This window comes from Leucoraja erinacea, chromosome 15, assembly GCF_028641065.1.
Source record: "Leucoraja erinacea ecotype New England chromosome 15, Leri_hhj_1, whole genome shotgun sequence".
Classification (NCBI taxonomy): domain Eukaryota; kingdom Metazoa; phylum Chordata; class Chondrichthyes; order Rajiformes; family Rajidae; genus Leucoraja; species Leucoraja erinaceus.
The window spans coordinates 18,760,270-18,782,998 of record NC_073391.1 but is presented as its reverse complement, the minus strand read 5'-3'; the positions used below and the strand labels follow the sequence as shown (position 1 = coordinate 18,782,998).

The following is a 22,729-nucleotide window of genomic DNA, read 5'->3' as shown; positions in this document are numbered from 1 at the left end:
ACAAGTAATTACAAAAGACGTGACCAAAGTACGACAAAGGACTGAGGACTCCAAAACAGAAAATCTTTTTTAGGGACATTGATTGGAATTGTAGGTGATTACAAATAAATCTGGGCTTAGGTACACTGAAAAATTTAATAAGGAATGTCATGTGCTTGAACATATTTGATTTGAACATATTGCAAATGCAGGTTAGAAGTGTAATTGCTTCTATCTCTTCCACATAAATTCTTCAACCAAATGAGTTTTACCCGTTGTAAAGATCAATTTATAATGTTAAGTGGTTTTTGCAATGCTAAGGCAGACTAAAATGACATTTGTGCCTCAACCTTTGTGATTGTTCTGCTATCACTAAGCACCAACACTAAAATTGCATTTTCTCCATTTTGTGATGAATTTATGAAAAATAAGCATTTGAAATTGTAATGCTGTTACCCATTATAATTTTGGATGGTCTTTGCCGTCAATCTAATATAAAATAACACAGTGAATGGTAAGTTCTAATGTTTGCTTTATCAGCAACTACAAAACAAGCATGTATTTAAATATTCAGGATGCAAAAGACAAAGATCAAATCCAGTAGATTAAATGAGCAACACTGTATTTGCAATTTTTGGATTTTGTATTAAGATCGATTGGAAATGTGATCAAATATAATAAAACTTTACTCAAGTATTTAAATATCAAAATATATATATTTGGAATCTATTTCTGAAAATAAGACAAGAATATTAATGGAACAAAGGCTGAGCATGTATAATGGCATGAAATGTTGAAAAGGTACCTCTAATTGATGCACTGCATCTGGAGATAAAGATTCAGAAGTAAGTTCTTCCAATGATTTTGGTTGATTTCCTTGTGGGTCTCGATGCTGCAAGAGTAATGCTTTGGGGGTTTCACAAGTGGCTTCTTGGTGCTGGGAGACATCGGCCATTCCTATTTGTTGCTGTTTCTGAAGCAGCTTTTTCAATTTTCTCTCTCTCCGAAGATCTTTTGCTTTGCGGCATGGTGGTTTATCTGGATCGGGTCCTCTGCCTTTAGTTTTTTTTAAAAACAAAATCTTGATTTAACACCAAACTCAAGATGGAGCTTGACATAATAAAATTGGATACAACAATACAATACAATACAATAGTTTATTTGTCACATTGCACATAAGTGCAAGTGAAATGAATATGTCAGCAGCGATACAATTATAAAGATCACACAAAAACACAATAAAAATAAACATAAACATCCACGACAGCATTCATCACTGTGGTGGAAGGCACACAATTTGGCCAGTCCTCCTCTATTTTCCCCCGTGGTCGGAACCTCTTGATATACTTTTCATTTAATTACTTAGCTCAAATTCACCATATTAAACTTAAATAAAATATATTAAATAATACATTGAAGCCCATCTTAAATGCCAGCTATTCCAGAACGTTTATTCCTCACAATCCAATATTAGGATCAGAGTCTTATCTATAGTGAAACAGCCACATCAACAGTTCCCACCATGCTTCACTTTTACTGCCCGAGCAGAGTGTGAGTGTGTGTGCGTGTGTGTGTGTATGTGCGCGCGTGTGTGTGTATGTGCGCGAGTGTGTGTGTATGTGCGCGAGTGTGTGTGTGCGCGAGTGTATATAACTAAAACACCTACCTACCCACCCTACAGAACTACGGCAAAACGGTAGATGACAGCGCTAAAATTTTGCACCACCTTAATCATAATTGTCCTGTGGTTACTTTGTGTCAAGTTTCGTTCAGATTGATGTTATATTTCACAAGTCATTGACATTTTTAGATTGACAAAAAACCTAATTTGAGAAAAAATCCTTCCCTGTGCTTACAGCTATGACGTCACAATGCGATTGTAGCCCTGCTCTCTACATTGTTGCTATCCAAATGCACTGAGTTCTGCTAGCTCTAGCAGGTGCAAATACATTTTTCTTAAAGTCACAGTAAACTGAATTTTTTAAAAAGTTTAAAATGAGGGAGGGTGAATAAGGCGAAATGAGCAGCTCCTGCGCAGTTGGGGGCTATGGGTAAGCGTAGTGGAATATTGCGTTGGGGGAACGGGTTTTGTTGGGGCACCAGGCCTCCCATGTGACAGGGACCCAACGGGTCCCACTTGGTCTCGTAACAAATAAAATTCAGTGTCAAGAGATCAAAAATGTAATGGCGGAACAGCTCCAAATTGATATAATTCAATCTCTCAGCTATTAGTTCAAGTAAACTAGCTAGTTTACATCTCATCCTTTGAAAGCCAAACGTAGCAAAATTAAACACTTTTACTTTCTTCAGTTTCAGCAGTTATTTCAAATGTAATCATGTTTTGTACACTAAATAGATTGTCAACAAACTCTAAATTGTTAATCAACTAATCTTGTTTGGCCTTTACTGCTTAATCTGTTCTACTTTGTCCAGCCTTGTGCAAAAAATAAAATCTCCCATTCCAAGCATTCAGCTTCACTGCAACTCCATCTGTCCATAACTTGTTAATCCATGTCAATATTTAGTAAATCAATAAATACATACGTTTCAAAGAATATATGTATTCATCCTTTCTACCATAAAGTATTAACTTAATTTTTTGCATACTATTTTATTCATCAATATTCCATTCTATACGTCTTCAATCTGTTCCTCTGTATTTTGTTGCAGTTACACTCTCAACAGCACTGCCCATCATTCCCTAACTTGCCGCTCCTGTCAAAGTAAATACTTAAACAGTAAACAGCAACTCTATTACCAATGTTTGTGGAAAACCACCTCACCATTTGCCAATTAAGTAATTTTGTAAAACCTTTGACGTGCATTTTACAGCCAACTATTCTGTGGCTAAAAATCGGCATTCAGATTTTATTCATGGTTTGACAACTTATTATTGAAATGAAAAATGTTTGCAAAAAATATATATTAACTGTATTTCGTTACACGCATCTACTTCTGTTTTCCTTTGGGATTCACAAGGATTGCCATCACTTTTGGGGAAAAAAAAATTTTCTAATCTTGCTGTTTGTCTGTTATACCTTTGATTAAGCTTTTTATTGTACTCCGGTTATAGTTACAGCACAGATTATTGTTACAGCAGAGGAGAAAGTCATTCATCTATTGTGAAAACGCCAGCTCTCGACCAAAGCAAATTCACTTATTCCAACCCACAGGTTCTTCCTCTGTAGCCGTATAAATGTTTATACACCGTATAGTTATCCTATTCTCTCTTGATGGTCCGAGTGGAACCTGTCTCCACAACATCTGCAACATTCCAACCATACACTTCATAAAAATGTTTTTTCCTCATCAGCATTAATCATCTTTCCCAATGTTTTGCACCTGTGGCTTCTAGTCCTCAAACCCCACAAAGCTGAACCGCCTCCCACTATCCAGTCTGTCCAGACCTTCCATCGTTTTATATTTTTCTATCAGACCTCCCCTCAGTTGAGGCCAGACCAGTGCTTGATAGGGGATCAGCATGGCTTCCCTTCTTTTATACGCTGTTGATTAAGTTAGTACTTTATAAACTTGCTTCATTTCCCTTTATGAATACAGAGACCATATTAATACACAAAATCCTCATGCACTTTGGCTTCATACACAAGTTTTCTACTCTTTCTTCTCCAATTCATTACAATACATGCCTACATGAGTTGGACTGGCATACAATTATATTAGAACAAATTAAAAATTAAGGATTAACATGAAAGTGAGCAGTGGCTGAAATTTATACACAATTAATTTGGTCACATTATTTGTGGACATTGTTGGCAAGGGTGGTAATTATTCTTCATTGCCCAAAAATTCAGTTAAGAGTCAAGCGCATTTGAGAGTGAAGTCCAGGTTAAGAATGTCCTTGAAGTATATTAGTGAGCTGGATAGATTTTTAATGGCAGTACATTATTTTCCCCATTATTACTAGCTTTTTATTTCATTTATTTAATTACAGCTTTAGGTTTCAAACTTATACCCTGATCAATGATCCAGTCATCTGGGTACTAGCCAAGCAAGTTAACCTCCACACTGTTGCATACAATGTCAGTACTGTAAAAATAACAGTTGCAAGAGTTATGACCCATATAGAATAGCTTTTCTCTCCGAATACAAGGAGGGTTGTGTTGAAATAATTCTTGTAAGAATAACTTAATTCCTTGAGGCAATCTAAACATATTTTCATCTAAAATACAACTTAACTAAAATTGACCTTGAAAAAGTATATTGCCTCACTTTAAGGCAGTTTTTTTTAATGTGAAAAATGCACAGATTTTTTTTTAAAAAAGAGCAAAATGCTGGATACATGCAATGCCAGTGGAGAGTAAAATATAATTAATGCTTTATGTCAATGACATTTATTCAGAACTAGGAAGTTTTCAATTGCAGTGAAGCGAGAGGGTGAAGAGAACAAAAGAAGTGTTTGTGATGGGTGGAGACCAGGCAATGCAAAATGGCAGAAGATGTTATCTGAGAGTGGGTGTTAAATTCTTGTTAATCACAATGCCTTAATCATAATTTCTTGTTAATCACAATCATCACCTTTCTACCATTTCATTTCTCCTACTCTTGCTCAATCGGAGACATTCTGCTTGTTCGCTTCATCTATCCCCTTTCTCTGCATTTTAAAATGCATTCAATTTCTAACTTTTCCGACTTAAACTCCATTGACCCAAAGTGAGTCTCTCGCCCCACACGCCACCTGGCCTGCAAAGTTTCCAGGCCTTTGCTTTTATTTCAGATTACCAGCATCTGCCGTGTTTGTTTAGTTTAAAAATACAGTGCGGAAACAGGCCCTTCGGCCCACCGGGTCCGTGCCGACCACTGATCCCCGCACATTAACACTATACAACACACACTAGGGACAATTTTTACATTTACCAAGCCAATTAGCCAACCAACCTGCACACCTTTGTAGTATGGGAGGAAACCGAAGATCTCAGAAAACCCACGTACGTTGCGGGGAGAAGGTACAAACTCCGTGGTCGCGATCGAACCCGGGTCTCCGGCACTGCATTCACTGTAAGGTGCCAACTCTACTGCTGCGCCACCGTGACTGCATTTACTTTTCAAAAACTTGCCTGGATAGCACTTAACAACATTTCTCACTGCATCTTGGTAGACGACAATAGTATACCAATACAAGGTAGTTATGCTACAACATGTTTTTCCATGCTGCAAATCGTATATAAATTAACCCCCTTTTTCAATTTTGTTGGGGGTGGGGAAGAGGGCGGGCGAGAGAGAGCTCGGAGAAAAGAAGAGCCATGGGGGAGAGGGGAGTATCACGGGGAGGGGGGTATCACGTGGAGGGGGGCAGGAGCCAGCGAGGGGGACCAGAGGGGAAGGGGCTGGAGCTGGCGGTGCGATGGGGACTCACAGCAGGCGCTGATCGGTCTCCTCCGCCGGGATCAGAGTCTCCGCTTTCCATTTGACGACATCTCCGACTCCGCGCAGCACCGCATCCTGTCCCTCCGAAAATTGTGTCCGGTTGGAGATCTCCGCTGGCCATCCTCAACTCCAGTAAAGACGCGATGGCGCAGGAAGCGGCGGACCGTCCCGGGGAGTGACAAGAGAAAAGACCAATCCACACGCGCTAACGGACAGGAGAGGAGATCGATCTACGCACGCGCGTTTTTTAAGATTTTTAAACCTCGCTAACCTTTACAATATTCCATTGATCGGAACAAAACTCGCAGCACAGAACGTGACTGAGCTGGCGAAAAATCATAGAGCGTACCATTTTTGCGCAAATAGAGCACAAGATCAGACTTTTAGTTATGTATAGATGCCCCAGATAGAACAATGAAATTCTTACTTGCTACAGCACAACAGAATATGTAAACATAGTACACTGTAATGTGAGGTTCTAGTGTTTAATAGCCTGATGGTTGTAGGGAAGAAGCTGTTCCTGAAAGTAGATGTTACAGTGTTCAAGCTCCAGTACCTTCTTCCCGATGGCAGGGGTGAAATAAGTGTGTGGCCAGGATGGTGTGGGTCTCTGATGATGCTGGCTGCCTTTTTGAGGCAGCAACTCCGATAAATCCCTTTGATGGAGGGGAGGTCAGAGCTGGTGATGGGCTGGGCAGTATTCACAACTTTTTGCAGTCTTTCCTGCTCCTGGACGTTCAAGTTGACGAACCAGGCCACGACGCAACCAGTCAAAATGCTCTCTTCTGTACACCTGTAGAAGTTCAAGAGAATCCTCTTTGACATACCAAATCTCCTTAATCTTCTCGGGAGATAGAGGCGTTGATGTGCTTTCTTTATAATTGCATCATCGTCCTGTTGATATTAACAGGATTGTGGGTCCTCATCCTTCCTCTTCCAAAGTCCTCAATCAGTTCATTGGTTTTACTGATATTGCGAGCCACGTTGTTGTGCTGGCACAATTTGGTCAATCGGTCGATCTCACTTTTATATTCTGACTCATCATCATCTGTAATTCGTCCAACAATGGTGGTGTTGTCAGCGAACCTGAAGATGGAGTTTGCACTATGTCCGGCTACACAGTCATGAGTATAGAGTGAGTACAATACAATACAATACGGGTTTATTCGTCACATTGCACATAAAGTGCAAGTGAAATGAATTTGTCAGCAGCGATACAGTGAGAAAGAACACACAATACACAATAAAAATGTAACACAAACATCCACCACATCTAGCATTCATCACTGTGGTGGAAGGCACAAAAATTGGCTAGTCCTCCTCCATTTCCCCCCGTGGTCGGGACCAGAGTCCAGAGTCAGTCCAGGATCGGCTCTTCCCCATTGGACACCGCGGCTTCAGGATGGTATAGGCCGCAGGCCGGCGGTCGAAGATTTAAAGTCTCCGCGCCGCAGCCAGAAGCACCGCAGACTGCAGAGTAGAGCACGGGGCTGAGCATGCAGCCTTGAGGTGCTCCCGTACTGATTGTTAATGAGGAAGAAGTATTACACAAGAAATAGACATCCAACATGCAACCTTCATCATTAATGCCCAAGACACTGCTCTGGTAACGGACACAAGTTCTGCTTACAGCAGTATGTTCAACAAGAACCATGAAATCCACCCACATTTGGTTTGACTTTGAAATTCAAAAATGTACAGGAATAGTATATTTTCTCAGATTCAAATTCTTGACAAAATTGCCATGCTGCACTGCCACCCTCTGGTGATATCAGTTTAATAAAAACCGTGAAAATCTTGACTAACAATTGTATGCTCACTCACAAGCCGTTAAAGAATACATTCTATCCTTCCTCATTGTTTCAGACAAAGGTTTTGCATGTTTCATTATTAACACAGATACATATTAAGCATGTTAAATTTGTGTATAAATCATGAGAGGATTAGATCGAGAAGATGCACAATCTCTTGCCCAGAGTTGGTGAATCGAGGACCAGAGGACAATGGTTTACGGTGAAGGGCAAAAGATTTAATAGGAATCTGAGGGGTATGTTTTTCACACAAAGGGTGGTGGGTGTATGGAACAAGCTGCCAGAGGTAGTTGAGGCAGGGTCTATCTCAACACTTAAGAAACAGTCAGGTAAGTACATGGATAGTGTTTAAGAAGGAACTGCAGATGCTGGAGAATCGAAGGTTACACAAAAAAGCTGGAGAAACTCAGCGGGTGCAGCAGCATCTATGGAGCGAAGGAAATAGGCAACGTTTCGGGCCGAAACCCTTCTTCAGACATGGATAGGACATGGATAGGACAGGTTTGGAGGGATAAGGACCAAATGCTGGCAGGTGGGACATGTAGGCCAGTTTGGGCCAAAGGACCCGTTTCCACACTGTATCACTCTATGACTTAATTACTCTTAATTCATTGTTCTATAAATTATATTCAGTTTTCTACAAACTGAAAATACAGGGATCCTTCTAATTAGAAAAGAAAAAAACACTTCCAATAAATAATCTTAGAATAAATAAGATTTCCTTTTGTCCTTCACCAATATCGCTCTCAGCCAAATAAATTTCCACCATTAGACTAATCCCAGGCCAGGATATGAGTGACATATCCTGGCCTGCTGCCACAAGATGCAACTGCCCAAGAGTTCAACAAACCAGTGCAATCTTCCCTAGGTCCAATTCAAATGCATGGCAGAAATCTGTAAATCGTAAAGCTGCTGGCCCTGACGGCATCCCCGGGCGCGTGCTCAGGGCCTGTGCTGCGCAGCTGACAGACGTCTGGACTGACATCTTCAACCTGTCACTTGCCCAAGCAGTTGTCCCCACTTGCCTTAAAACCACCTCCATCGTGCCAGTGCCAAAACACTCCACTGCGGCAAGCCTCAACGACTTCCGCCCAGTTGCACTTACCCCCATCATCACCAAGTGCTTCGAGAGGCTGTTCCTGGCACACCTCAAAAGCTGCCTACCCCCCACACTGGATCCCTATCAGTTTGCCTACCGCAAGAACAGGAGTACGGAGGATGCCATCTCAACGGCACTTCACTCCGCCCTCTCCCACCTCGACAACAGAGACACTTACGTAAGAATGCTGTTCATCGATTACAGCTCAGCATTCAACACCATTATACCATCAAAATTGATCACCAAACTCGGTAACCTGGGCATCGACCCCTCCCTCTGCAACTGGATACTGGACTTTCTAACAAACAGACCCCAGTCTGTGAGGTTAGACAAGCACACCTCTTCAACCCTCACCCTGAACACCGGCGTTCCACAGGGCTGTGTGCTGAGCCCCCTCCTCTACTCCCTCTTCACCTATGACTGCACACCTGTACATGGTACTAACACCATCATCAAGTATGCAGATGATACAACGGTGATTGGCCTCATCAGCAACAACGATGAGCTGGCCTACAGGGAGGAGGTCCAGCACTTAGCAGCATGGTGCGCTGACAACAACCTGGCCCTTAACTCCAAGAAGACCAAGGAGCTCATTGTAGACTTCAGGAAGTCCAGAGGCGGCACGCACACCCCCATCCACATTAACGGGACGGAGGTGGAACATGTTTCTAGCTTCAGGTTCCTGGGAGTCAACATCTCCGATGACCTCTCTTGGACCCACAATACCTCTACTCTGATCAAGAAGGCTCATCAGCGTCCCTTCTTCCTGAGGAGACTGAAGAAGGTCCATCTGTCTCCTCAGATCCTGGTGAACTTCTACCGCTGCACCATCGAGAGCATCCTTACCAACTGCATCACAGTATGGTATGGCAACAGCTCTGTCTCCGACCGGAAGGCACTGCAGAGGGTGGTGAAAATTGCCCAACGCATCACCGGCTCCTCGCTCCCCTCCATTGAGTCTGTCCAAAGCAAGCGCTGTCTGCGGAGGGCGCTCAGCATCGCCAAGGACTGCTCTCACCCCAACCATGGACTGTTTACCCTCCTACCATCCGGGAGGCGCTACAGGTCTCTCCGTTGCCGAACCAGCAGGTCGAGGAACAGCTTCTTTCCGGCGGCTGTCACTCTACTCAACAACGTACCTCGGTGACTGCCAATCACCACCCCCCCCCCCCCCCGGACACTTATTATTATTTATTCAAATCGTTTGCTATGTCGCTCTTCCAGGGAGATGCTAAATGCATTTCGTTGTCTCTGTACTGTACACTGACAATGACAATTAAAACTGATTTGAAAATTGAATCTGAAATCAGCTGTTGTGAAAAAGACATGTCGGCATTTTCACAATTTAACTGCCTCGTATTGGATTTAAGGAAGATTTTATAAAATCATGAAAAAACAATATATTAAATATGTTTTATTTGAACATGTTTTAACCCATTCTGAATGCTAAATACCAAAGATATACATACATATTCTGTGGCCCTGATCACACTTTTGTTTGCCTGAGAGCCAGAATCACTAATCCAGTATGTTGCTCAACTTGAGATAACTCCAACGTGCATTTAACCTCGCTGATGTGCAGGAAAACAAACTCCCAGGATAAATGCACGCCAAAATAGTTTGGCATGATGCCAGGTATTTTGAATTAGTCAAAATTTCAGAACTGTCAAAGGCTCCCAAGCATCAAATTAAGTCGCAAACTTTGTCAAGAATATTACATGGGAATTCCAGTTAAAATAAATTCTTAAAACCTACCTGGTTTAGGATTACTATACACTGATTCAGTGGTTGCATTAGCCTCTGCAGAGGTGTGTTTTTGACCTGGATCCCCATTATCTCCAGCAGGGTCTTTCTGAGGTTTCTCATGTACTTCAGTAGATGTGGGTACTTCTTCAAGGCTCACAATTTTCAAAGGTTTCTCCAGTTCTCTGTTAACTTCTGAGGTACATGGTGAAGGTACGTGACCAATTCCAATATCTTCATTGAAGGATTCCATAGGTTCAACTTTATAACATAGGACAAAACACAATTACAGTATGGATTTCCGTTAGATGGAGAAAAACAAACAAACATCATGAATGGTAGAGTCTTAGAGTGCATCGAGGATAGAGGGACCTTGAGTACAAGTTCATAGATCCTTGATGATGGCAACACAAGTAGATAACATGGTTAGAAGGAACTATGGGATGCTGGCCTTTATTAGTCGGGGTATTGAATACAGAATAAGTAGCTCCAACTTTACAAAATGCCAACCAGACTCCAGCTGGAGTACTGCATGCAGTTATGGTCACCGGGATGTAGAAAGGATGCGTCAGCCATTGCAAATTTGCAGAGGAGATTCACCAGATGTTGCCTGAGATAGAACAGTTCATTTAAGGAGACTGGGGAAGCTCCGTCTTCCTGGAGCAGAGGTGGTTAATGGCCCCATAAATAAGGTACAACAAGATAAACAGGGTAGAATGCAGCAAACATTTCCCCATAGAGCTAGACATTCACCAGAGAACCAGGCCTGCTGACCAGACTTGTTCATGCTGACTGAGATGCCTATCTACACTAATCCCATTTTCCAGCACTTAGCCCATATCCCTCTATTCATTTCCTTTTATGCATCTGGCAAATGTTTTTGTTTTAAGGGTTTGATTATATTTGCCTCTCCAGCTCTTCTGGGAGTTTGCTCCATACCAGCATCCGAATTTAAAAAAAAACTAACACTAGGATATCCTCCAAATATTTTCCCCTCACTTTAGGCTTACATTTAAACTTTAGACTACTCTACCCCGGGAAAAAACCAGCAATTATCTACCCTATCCATGTCCCTCCTAATTTTATAAATCTCTGGAAGGTCGCCCGTCAGCTTCCTCTGCCCTATGAGAACAACTTTGTTCACATTCAAGAACAAGCATAGGTCCTCATCTTCCAACACATTCTCCAACATTTCCACCACCTTCAATGTGATCCCACCACCAGTCACACCTTCCTATCCCCTGCACTCTTTTGCAACTCCTTGATTCGTTCAACCCTTCCCACCCAACCCATCCCCTTCACAGGCATTTCCCCCTGCAGGAGATGAAACGCATGTCCCCACACTTTCACATCCATTAAGGAATCCCAGCAGCCCTTCCAGATGAAACAGAAGCTCAAATGCGCCTCTTCCAACTTCATCTATTACATTTTGTGTTCCAAATGTGCCTCCTTTACATTGGCGAGACAAAACAGCAAGGCTTTCATCTCACTGACAACATGCTCACTGTCTGCCTAGGCCTGCCCGAGCTCCCAGGTGGTAACCATTTTAATTCCCCTCCCCATGCAAATTGGAAAAACATCACCTCGTATTCCACTTGTGTGTATTACAACCCAACGGACTGGTTAGCACGCATCAAAATGCTTCTCACTAAATAAATTAAACTAAGAACTAAGCCAGCCAAATACTTTTTTTCAATCACCCTAAACACCTGTGTCACCATTTTTAGGGAGCTGTAAATTGCACCCCAAGATCCTCCTGCACATTGTTTCAGTCTCTGCTGTTTACCATGCACCGTATTAGATGACAAAATGTATTGGCTTACATTTGTCCAGATTAAATTCCATCTGCCACCATTCTGCCCAACTTTCTAGCTTACATTCGTCCCTCCGTATCCTTAGGCAATCATCCTTCCCAGTTACAACTCTGCCCACCTCCCTGTAGTTAGTGAACTTTTTAAACTGCAGGCAGCCTTATCCAAGTCATTTATATAATATGACAAACAACAAAGATCACAGCATCGATCCCCGTGGTACCCCATTGATGACAAACACATCTAATTAGAAAGACAACCCTCCGCACTGCCTTCTATTACCCAACTATCTTTGGATCCAGTTTGCAAAAACACCTTGGCCCCCATGTGTCCTAACATTCTAGAACAGACAACCATTTTAGAACCTTGTCAAAAGTCTTGCTAAAGTCCATTGATATCATGTCCATCGCCATGTCCTCCCTCATCAATGTTCTTAGTAATCTGCTCAAAAATCTTAAAGTATTTGTGAGACAGGATTTCATATGCTCAAAACCATGCTGACTCCCGCTGATCAGTCCCTGCCTTTCCAAAGCATTTCCCTACAACATGCAGTTTCTGAACTAATCTCTACACTCCTTCCTGAACATGGGAGCGAGATCAGTTAACTTGTTCTGGTACCTGACTCGTGGCTAAAGATGATGAACTAAATATCCATTGGAACTGCAGCAATTTCCTCCCTTGCATGTATAATATCCTGCGATAGATTTCACCAGACCAAAGGGGTTTGTCCACCTTGTTTGTGCTTCAATATCACCAACACTTATTTCCTAATTTACAGACTATTAGTGTATACCTCCATCAATTCTCCCCATCCTCCCCGCACATATCCCCTGGCTCTAGAAACTTCTCTTTGGGCTCCAAAGGGGATCTATTCCCTCAATAGCTACCCTCTTGCTTCTAATAATGTTGTAAAAGATACAACTACACAATTTAAATTTAGGGTAATGGACAGGCAAGAGTGGGTCTAAGATCACCTTAAGAGTGGCAGGAACCTAGAATGCACTGCATAAAATAGTGAATAAGGATGCTAGTGTAGGAAGGAACTGCAAATGCTGGTTTAAACCGAAGATACTCACAAAAAGCTAGAGTAAGGCAGCATCTCTGGAGAGAAGGAATGGGTGACCTTTCGGGTCGAGACCCTTCTTCAGACTGGCTAACAAGAACATTTAAGTGTCTAGAGAGAAGGGCATGAAGCAATTGCTGGGAGATGAGATTAATAGGAGAATGTGCCCACTGATTGGAGATGAGTTGGGTAAAATGGCCCGTTTTCATGCTGTACAATACATTTTATTTCTCATTAAATCTTACAATCCAATCGCTAATTGAAATAAGAAAACCCCACTTTAACAGCATTTTTTAATTATCTTGCTGAAGATAGAACCCTTATTTATTTATTTATTTGCCTTTGTACTCCACAATTTAAGATTTGTAATAGAAAAAAAATAAAAAAAATCACGTGGTTAAAGTGCACATTATCAGATTTTATTAAAGGCCATTTTTATACATTTTAGTTTCACCGTGTAGATATTACAGTGGTGTTTATACATAGTTCCCCCATTTCAGGGCACCATAATTTTTGGGACACATGGCTTTAAAGGTGTTTGTAATTGCTCAGGTGCGTTTAAATGCCTCCTTAATGCAGGTAGAAGCGAGCCCTCAGCACCTAGTCTTTCCTCCAGTCTTTCCATCACCTTTGGAAACTTTTATTGCTGTTTATCAACATGAGGACCAAAGTTGTGCCAATGAAAGTAAAAGAAGTCATTATGAGACTGAGAAACAAGAATAAAACTGTTAGAGACATCAGCCAAACCTTTAGCTTACCAAAATCAACTGTTTGGAACATCATTAAGAAGAAAGAGAGCACTGGTGAGTTTACTAATCGCAAAGTAACTGGCAGGCCAAGGAAGCCCTCCACGGCTGATGACAGAAGAATTCTCTCTATAATAAAGAAAAATCCCCAAACACCTGTCCGACAGATCAGAAACACTCTTCAGGAGTCAGGTGTGGATTTGTCAATGACCACTGTCTGCAGAACACTTCATGAACAGAAATACAGAGGCTACACTGCAAGATGCAAACCACTGGTTAGCCACAAAACTAGGATGGCCAGGTTACAGTTTGCCAAGAAGTACTTAAAAGAGCAACCATAGTTCTGGAAAAAGGCCTTGTGGACAGATGAGATGACGATTAACATATCAGAGTGATGGCAAGAGCAAAGTATGGAGGAGAGAAGGAACTGCCCAAGATCCAAAGCATACCACTTCATCTGTGAAACACAGTGGAGGGGGTGTTATAACCTGGGCATGTATGACTGCTGAAGGTACTGGCTCACTTATTCATTGATGGTACAATTGATGATGCTAGTAGCATAATGAATTCTGAAGTGTATAGACAAATTCTATCTGCTCGTTCAAACAAATGCCTCAAAACTCATTGGCCAGCGGTTTATTTCTATCAATCAATCAATCAATCAATCAACCTTTATTGTCATCTTGCAAGCAACAGTTGTTACAGTGCAAAATGAAAAGACGTTTCCCAGTGAATAGCGGAGCATCGCACATGAAATTTAAACACTTCACACATAATAACACTAAAAACAATCCAGTCCCTGATGGAACAGTATAAATAGTTAAAAGCAGGTTAAAAAAACACAATGTTAAAATTCAATAAACCAATCATAAAAAAATGTCCGGGGCCGCTGATTTTAGTGGCCAGTGCCAGTATTAAAGTGTCCGTGCCAGCCGCAGAGTCAAGTCAAGTGACTGTGGGTGCAGAGTGACTGTTTAGCAGCCTCACAGCCTGTGGAAGGAAGCTGTTTAGCAGCCTCGTGGTCCGGGCTTTGATGCTACGATATCTCCTGCCTGATGGCAGGACAATCGCAAGACAATGATCCCAAACATACTGCTTAAGCAACAAAGGAGTTTTTCAAAGCTCAAAACTGGTCAATTCTTGAGTTGTCAAGTCAATCACGCGATCTGAACCCAACTGAGCATGCCTTTTATATGCTGAAGGGAAAACTGAAGGGGCCTAGCCCCCAAAACAAGCATAAGCTAAAGATGGCTGCAATACAGGCCTGGCAAAACATCACCAGAAAAGACACCCAGCAACTGGTGATGTCCATGAATTGCATACTTCAGCAGTCATTGTGTGCAAAGGATATGTAACAAAATACTAAACATGACTGCTTACATTCACATGACATTGCTGTGTCCCAAACATTATGGTGTCCTGAAATGGGGGGGGGGGGGGGGGGGGAACACACTATGTATAAACACCTGTAATTTCCACATGGTGAAACCAAAATGTATAAAAATGGCCTTTATTAAAATCTGACAATGTGCACTTTAACTACATGTGATTTTTTTTCTATTGCAAATCTCAAATTATGGAGTACAGAGGCAAATAAATAAATGATGGGTCTTTGTCCCAAACATTATGGAGGGCACTGTATACTCAAAAAAAAAACCTGAAACTTCAGTCGCAATCAAAAACAAGCTCAATATTAAGCATTTCATTTGTTCTCAACCCTCTTGCATAGTATACAAGGTAAAGTACTGTCCGTTTGTTTATATGAGAGAACAATCATGCAAAATGGATATTTTTGCTTGTATTACAAGCAAGGAACAATGCAATTGCGACATAGATCCATATTTCATGTTGAATTGTCAACCAAAAAAATATGGAAGATGAACTACTTTTAAGTACAATGTTGTATTTGGGTCATGATAGTTAGTAATATTAATAGTGGGCACTCACCAATACCTTTTGCTCCTTCTCCTTTGGTGAGAAACCGTGTCATTTTTTTTAATACTTTCTTTGAGGACTTTGCAAGCTTGAAGTCCAAAATATGACATCTGGAAAGATAAAATACATACATATTAATGTCATCCTATTGAATCATTAACAAATTTGGAAGTGCTTCCGCATATAAAGTCCAGTATTCTTATACAAGGCAATTACACATACAAGTTCATCAAAATCATGAAAAATCTGCTGGAAGAACTCAGCAGGCCAGGCAGCAAACGTGGAAGGAAATGGACAGTCAACATTTCAGGTTGAGATCCTTCCTCTCAACTGAAAGAATGAGGGGCAGATAGCCATTATGAAGAGGCAATAGAATGTAGGGCAAGAGATGGCACACAACAGGAGGATCTAGGTGAGGAGGTGTGGACTTGGGGATGAAGTTAGGTGGGGGAGGCTGGGACATGATTAGTGGAGGTAACCATATTGCATCCGGTGCTCTCATCGTGGCTTCCTCTATATCGGTGAGACCAAGTGCAAACTACCCAACCATTTGCCCAGAACCTGTGCTCTGTCCGCCATGGCCACTTACAGCTCCAACTGCTTGCCATTTCAATTCCCGTCCTATTCCTATTCTATTTTCAGCTTCTTCTACTGCCAAGGGGAGGCAAAACACAAACAGGAGGAACTGCTCCTTATATTCTGCCTCAATCATTTACAATCTGTCAGCTTGAACATTGAATTCTCACATTTTAGTTAACCTGCTCCCCCCTTCAGTTCCACTATTCAACCAGATCCTCCCACACTTCCTTCTTTCCTGTCCCCTCTCAACCAGTTTCTTCTCAACCCCTTAATCTGCCCATCACCCACTCACCTGATAAAGAGAGGAAAAAAAATCTTTATTGCCTTCATTCACAGTGAGGGATGTGGGGAATCAGCTGTGGTGGATGTTTATGTTAACATTTATATAGTTGTGCGTCTTGTTGCTTTTTTTAATATGACTGTATGGTAAATCAATCGGATGGCGCTGCACGTCAGCTGCCTCGCCAGCAGCGGGTTCACCATTTCTACTTTTTTTGTTTTTTTAGTACGTCCAAATGTACATTTTAGTGTCTCTCGATATGCCTTATGTGGGGGACTAGGGGGAAACTGTTTTTCAGCCACCTCGACGGAGATGCGACTTTTTTCCTTGTCGTTTCTTCGCCTCCCTCGCGGCCTAACAACTTGGATTGGTGCAGTCTTTCCCGGAGTCGGACCCAGAGCTTCAGCAGCGGGTGCAGCGTGGACTTTCCATCGGGGCCTATAACATCCTGAAGCCTCGGTCTGCGGAGCTTCTAGCAGCAGGCGTGGAGCAGACTTTACCATCGCAGAGTGGGATGATCCCTTGCCGGGGATCGCCGGAGAAGAGCTCCAATCGCCGGCCTGCGGCCCATAACATTCTGAAGCCGCGGTCTCCGGTAAAGAAGTGACCGATTCGGAGCTTCGATCATCCGTATGAGAGGGCTTACTCATCGGGCCATCCATAGCGGCAACTACGTAGGGTCAAGGCCCCCCGACCACGGGTGAACAAAGGAGGAAGACTGACTGAACTTTATTGCCTTCCATCACAGTGAAGAATGCTGTGGTGGATGTTTATGTTAAATTCTATTGTGTATGGTGTTCTTTTTAATTGTATGGCTGCATGGTAACTCATTTCATTGTACAGGTGCACAACCTTTTATCCGACGATCCAAATAACGAAAACCTCCGAATAGCGAAAAAAAATTCGGTCCTTGAAGAAAGGTCCTTGAAAACGTTCACCGAGGGCGGCCCGCAGAGGTGACAGCGGAACCTCCGGTCGGTCCCGGTCCTCGAAGAAAGGGGAACTAAATCCCCATTCATAAAATAAAAGGTGAGGGTATATTGCGCGGGAGGGTTAATAATTGACAATATGCTGCTGCTTGTCCGAGATCCCAGAGACCCACAGCCAGCAGCAGCCCAGCCCCGTTCCAACTACAGAGGAAAACTGCAAACTGGCCGGAGACGTCAGGACCACCAGAAGCCGCTCCCCGAGCTGCGCCCCCTCATCGGGACACCGACCCCCAGGCCCACTGCAAGCACGGAGATCCCAGATCAGCAACTCCAGCCCAGCCCCGCTCCAACTCCAGAGGAACACGCTCCCCGTATGGACAGAAGCTGATGGTGTGCAAGGGCCGTCGTGTTTTCGGGGTCGCGCAGCTCGGGCTGTGGGCGAACTGCCACTTGTCGCCGTAGCGGCCCATCGGGGAGCGGATTCCTCTGGAGTTGGAGGGGGAGTGGGGTATTGTGCTGTTTGATGGCCCCCTGCTATCCCAGGGACAGGGAGACAGGACGTTCACCGAGGGCGGCCCGCAGAGGTGACAGCGGAACCTCCGGTCGGTCCTCGAAGAAAGGGGAACTAAATCCCCATTCATAAAAGAGAAGCCGAGGGTACATTGCGTGGGAGAGTAGGAATCCAAAGACAAAGTTGAATTAGCGTTCACCGAGGGCGGCCCGCAGAGGTGACAGCGGAACCTCCGGTCGGTCCTCGAAAAAAGGGGAACTAAATCCCCTTCATAAAAGAGAAGTGGAGGGTATATTGCCCGGGAGGGTATATCGCCTACCTGGAAGAAACCGGACATTTTTTCCAGGATGTCGTCTGCACACCAAAGCTCACCAGTTTATGTTTAAAGTTTTACTTAACGTTTATCTCGTCTTTATTATTTATTCGGGGGATTCAAGAATCCCCGAGCTAGGCCGCCTATGTATCGTGAGTCTACCGTGGGAACTCTTTAACTCAGGGAGGCAGCAGCAGATTGTCGCTCCCTTCAGTTTCCCAGCGACAGTCACCTGCCACGGGAGAGAGATCATGCACTGTTGTAGGTCTCCTTTGCACGTCGGTGTTTCTGTCTTTCTCCACTCATTGTTGGCCCCATCTGTCACCACCCCCATCTACACCCCTCTGCTTCCCGGCCATGTGTGTGACCCCTTCCCTCCCCTCTCCAGCTCCCCGCTCATTGCACCGGCGCGGGGGCTTTGTACTGTCTTCACGTCGGCGATGGCAGCAGAGTCACCGGAGACGTCAGGACCAATTGGACGTTGAGCACCAGGCCCACTGCAAGCACGGAGATCCCAGAGACCCACAGCCAACAGCAGCCCAGCCCCGCTCCAACTACTTAGGAACCTGGGTTGCGGATGACGGGGCGCAGCTCGGGGCGTCGTAGGGGCCCATCGGGGAGCGGGTTCCTGTTGGTCCTGACGTCTCCGGCCACCTGCTATCCTCCGGGAACTGTACCGCCCTTGCAGGAGAGTGGGGTTGTTTGCAGTTGCAGAGGGAGGGGGCAAGGGCGGTACAGTTCCCAGCCTCAGCTCCTGTCCATGGGGGTGGCCGGAGACGTCAGGACCAACGGGACAGCGACCCCCCAGGCCCACTGCAAGGACGGAGATCCCAGAGACCCACAGCCAGCAGCAACTCCAGCCCAGCCCCGCTCCAACTCCAGAGGAACACGTAGGGGCAGAACCTGATGGTGTGCAAGGTAAGTCTTGGGGTGGCGGATGAGGAGGCGCAGCTCGGGCTGTGGGTAAACTGCCACTTGGCGCCGTAGCGGCCCATCGGGGAGCGGATTCCTCTGAAGTTGGAGGGGGAGGGGGGTATTGTGCTGTTTGATCGCCCCCTGCTATCCCAGGGACAGGGAGATACAGCGGCTTTTTAGACTGGTGGGCAATCACTTCCAAAGTTCTGCCCACACAGTCAGTACACCTCTCCTACACTGCATTTCATACAAACATTTATTCTGCAAGAAAAAACTACATTGAAGACTCAAACTCGCGACCGAGTAACTGCCGGGATCAAGACGCAAACTCGCGACCTTAGATCGCCTAAGGGCATGTAGCCCCGCTAGGGTGACATGAGTGCGGGAGGTGATTCAATGCTGCGGTCACATTTACAAATTGAGGAATTCATTCAACACACTGCATTTCATACAAACATTTATTCTGCAAAAAAAAACCTACATTGAAGACTCAAACTCGCGACCGAGTAACTGCCGGGATCAAGACGCAAACTCGCGACCTTGCGGATATGAGCCGAGCACTCTACCACTGAGCCAGCCATTAAAATCTACGCTAAAAAATTTCCATTCCGAAGACCGACAAATTCTGAATTACGAAAAGTGTCTGGTCCCAAGGCTGTCGGATAAAAGGTTGTGCACCTGTACCTTAATTGGTGCATGTGACAAATAAATGTGAACCTTGAACTCGAGTTTCACTGTACCTTAATTGGTGCACGCGACAATAAAATACCTTTGAACCTCCCATTGGATCCTCTCCCCTCACTGTTGTAATTGCATGCTTTTCTTAATTCTAACCAGAAATCTTTCAGATTTCCAGCATCTGTAGGTATTTTCACTTGCAGGTACATTTCAAGTTCAATTGTTCCAGGGCATTCCAGCTTAGCAATATACTCTTTAAGCAATGCCGCCACACAATTCTCTCCAGCTCCAATCTTACTACCATCCCCGCCTTTCCCAATAACAATTTCCATGAATGCTTAGAACCACTGTTCTTGTTTTTAAACGTTTTTTTATTGCCACAACATCATAATCACAGGTTGCAGTTCATCATGATTCATGCATTTACACACATACACTGTAAACCAATCTTGTACCTTGTTCTACTCTCTTATAATCAGTTTAAAGGAAGTCACAACTTTTCATATTATACAGCAAGGCGGATACATTATAAAGCAAAACATACCATCATATGCTGAATTCAATTTATATTGCAAGGTGATCACACCTGCATACAAACTCCCACTGGATAGTGCTTGCCCAGTTGACGCAGATATTTTTCCAAAAACTAAATATAAAAATTTCACAGAAGAAAGTGGTTACTGGAAGCCAACCATAATTCTTACCTTATTGTATACTGCGGGCAACATGTTCGATTCATTGCAGGCTTATAAACGTACATGCCACTCCTGAAAAGGATTAGAGATCAGCACATCCATGCAAACTAAATTCAAACATTTATATTGTTTTGAATTAATTAAATATTGGCATTCTATACACTAAGAAAGTTATTAGTTGTAATAGTTCAGTTTTCATCACTTTGAAGATACCCAAGATCAGCATACATCAATGTTAATATACTGTGTAGGATGGAACTACAGATGCTGGTTTTAACCGAAGATATTCACAAAATGCTGGAGCATCTCAGCGGGACAGGCAGAATCTCTGGAGAGAAGGACTGGCTGATGTTTTGGGTCAAGGCCCTTCTTCAGACAGTTAATATACTCTCAAAGAACACTTCCATAAGCAAATTGCATCAAATTATTACGCTATCCAGTTGATTTTTATTTTGAAGCTTTTATATCTGGGCGGGTTAACTTCTGTTTCCGCACAAATCAACATTAACCTAAGCCACAATCCCTCTAATATTCAACATTTGCCCTTGATTTACTTTTAATAATAGACCTTTGGAATTTTTTATGGTCCACTTTAATTCCAAGCTTTTTCCACTACAAGCTGTTTTATTTTAATTAGCTAATTCACAAAAATATCAAAAGTTCAAAACGGTTTTATTTCTTCCTCTTGTTTCTGTGAACTAAATTTGACTTTGCCTAATAATACCTATTAGTTTAATCGCATTCTTTTCAGTCTTGATCATATTTCTACAATGACCTTTATTTCAGCATGTGTCCTTATTTGGGTGGGTTCTAGCGTAACTTTATCAAGTAAATGCAGAAGACCCTGCGTATAATATAGCTCTTAAGCAATGTCAACAAAACAGAGGTAATCAGAGCAGATATTCCTTTTTTCCGTTTATGGGTCTTTATATTGTGCACAAAGGCTGGCATATTTCCCATCACATTTTAAGGGTTAGTAGATTGGGATGTCCTAAGAATGTGTCGTTTCAAACAATAGGAAAGATTTAGAGGGCCACAAGCTGGCAGGTGGGACTCGTGTAGATGGGGCATCTTGGTCAGCATGGGCAATTTGGGCTGAAAGGCCATTTCCATGCTCTATGACTATTTATTTTCTTCACAAACAAGCTCAAAGGGTATTAACATGTTTTATCTCGCATATGGTTATCTGAGTGGCATATTAGAGTTAATCAACGACACAAAAATAAACAAGGATACTTGCCTCCTCCAACCTCGGTCAATTAGATCTTGATAGTCTTGAACAGTCATAGTGTGAGCCCACATACCTATAACAGAGATGCATTCAAATTTCCTCTGAATCTTTCTTCAGATTACTACACATAACAATTTCTATTATATACTGTATCTGCACACATTTAAGAATTCTCAAATGTACATATTTAATATGAAAACAAAAGCTATTAAGCTATAAACATTTAAATTGTACATATTTATACTGAAGGTGAAAGCTGGTAAGTGAACCAAATTATAGAATAATGCAATATAGAATAAATGGAGGGAGGCAATATGATCCATCTTCTGTATTGCTATTCATTTGACCTTGAGAACCAGCTCTTATCCTAGAGCTCTGTAGAGATTTGTCCATTATAAAAACTCGGTTAATCACCTTAAACTTTGGTTCATGACCTTTTTGCAATAAAGAGTTTTTCCTTCTTTGTTGCATCAAAGGCATTCTTGATTTTGAACACTCCTATCAAATCTCCTCTGCTCTAGCTACAATAAATAATCCAAACAAGTTCAGAATTTGTTCAAAATACCCAGAATAATGGATTGCCTCTACACATCAATTATACCAGGATTCAGGCACATCGAAATGATTTGCAAACAGACAGATCCATGACCATTGAACCTTGGCTGAAGTGTATATATTTGTTGGGTTATCTGCAAAATTTTGGAAGAAAATGCATATATAATTAAACTCTAGTTTCCAACTACATGGAATCAAGTATTCCAAGCAACCTTCCACCACCTTGCTGCTTTATTCCATGAAGCCAATTTGGTATCCATACAGCTACCTCTCCTTTGATCCCATGCGATCTAACCTTCCAGAGCAGCCTACCACACAGAACCTTGTTGAATGCTTTGTTGAAGTCCATATATACAACATCTACAACTTAATGTGTAGGAAGGAACTGCAGAAACTGGTTTAAACCAAAGATAGACACAAAATGCTGGAGTCTGAAAAAGGTTCTTGACCCGAAACATCACCCATTCCTTC

The 22,729-nt window shown here is 42.8% G+C and overlaps 1 protein-coding gene across 9 annotated transcripts in view; it reads right to left on the bottom strand.

The window, feature by feature from the left end:
- The window catches only part of LOC129704007 (arginyl-tRNA--protein transferase 1), a 132,273-nt gene that overhangs the window by 106,197 nt on the left and 3,347 nt on the right, over nt 1–22,729 (bottom strand). For 8 of the 9 annotated variants that reach the window (XM_055646806.1, XM_055646811.1, XM_055646812.1 and 5 more), the window contains exons 2-6: nt 21,713–21,776; nt 20,482–20,544; nt 15,585–15,682; nt 10,030–10,278; nt 785–1,035 (exon numbers count right to left, since the gene is read on the bottom strand). In XM_055646806.1, coding sequence (XP_055502781.1) covers nt 785–1,035; nt 10,030–10,278; nt 15,585–15,682; nt 20,482–20,544; nt 21,713–21,776 — 725 coding nt within the window. The remainder of the gene's footprint in view (nt 1–784; nt 1,036–10,029; nt 10,279–15,584; nt 15,683–20,481; nt 20,545–21,712; nt 21,777–22,729) is intronic. The other variant, XM_055646805.1, reaches the window with a different exon arrangement.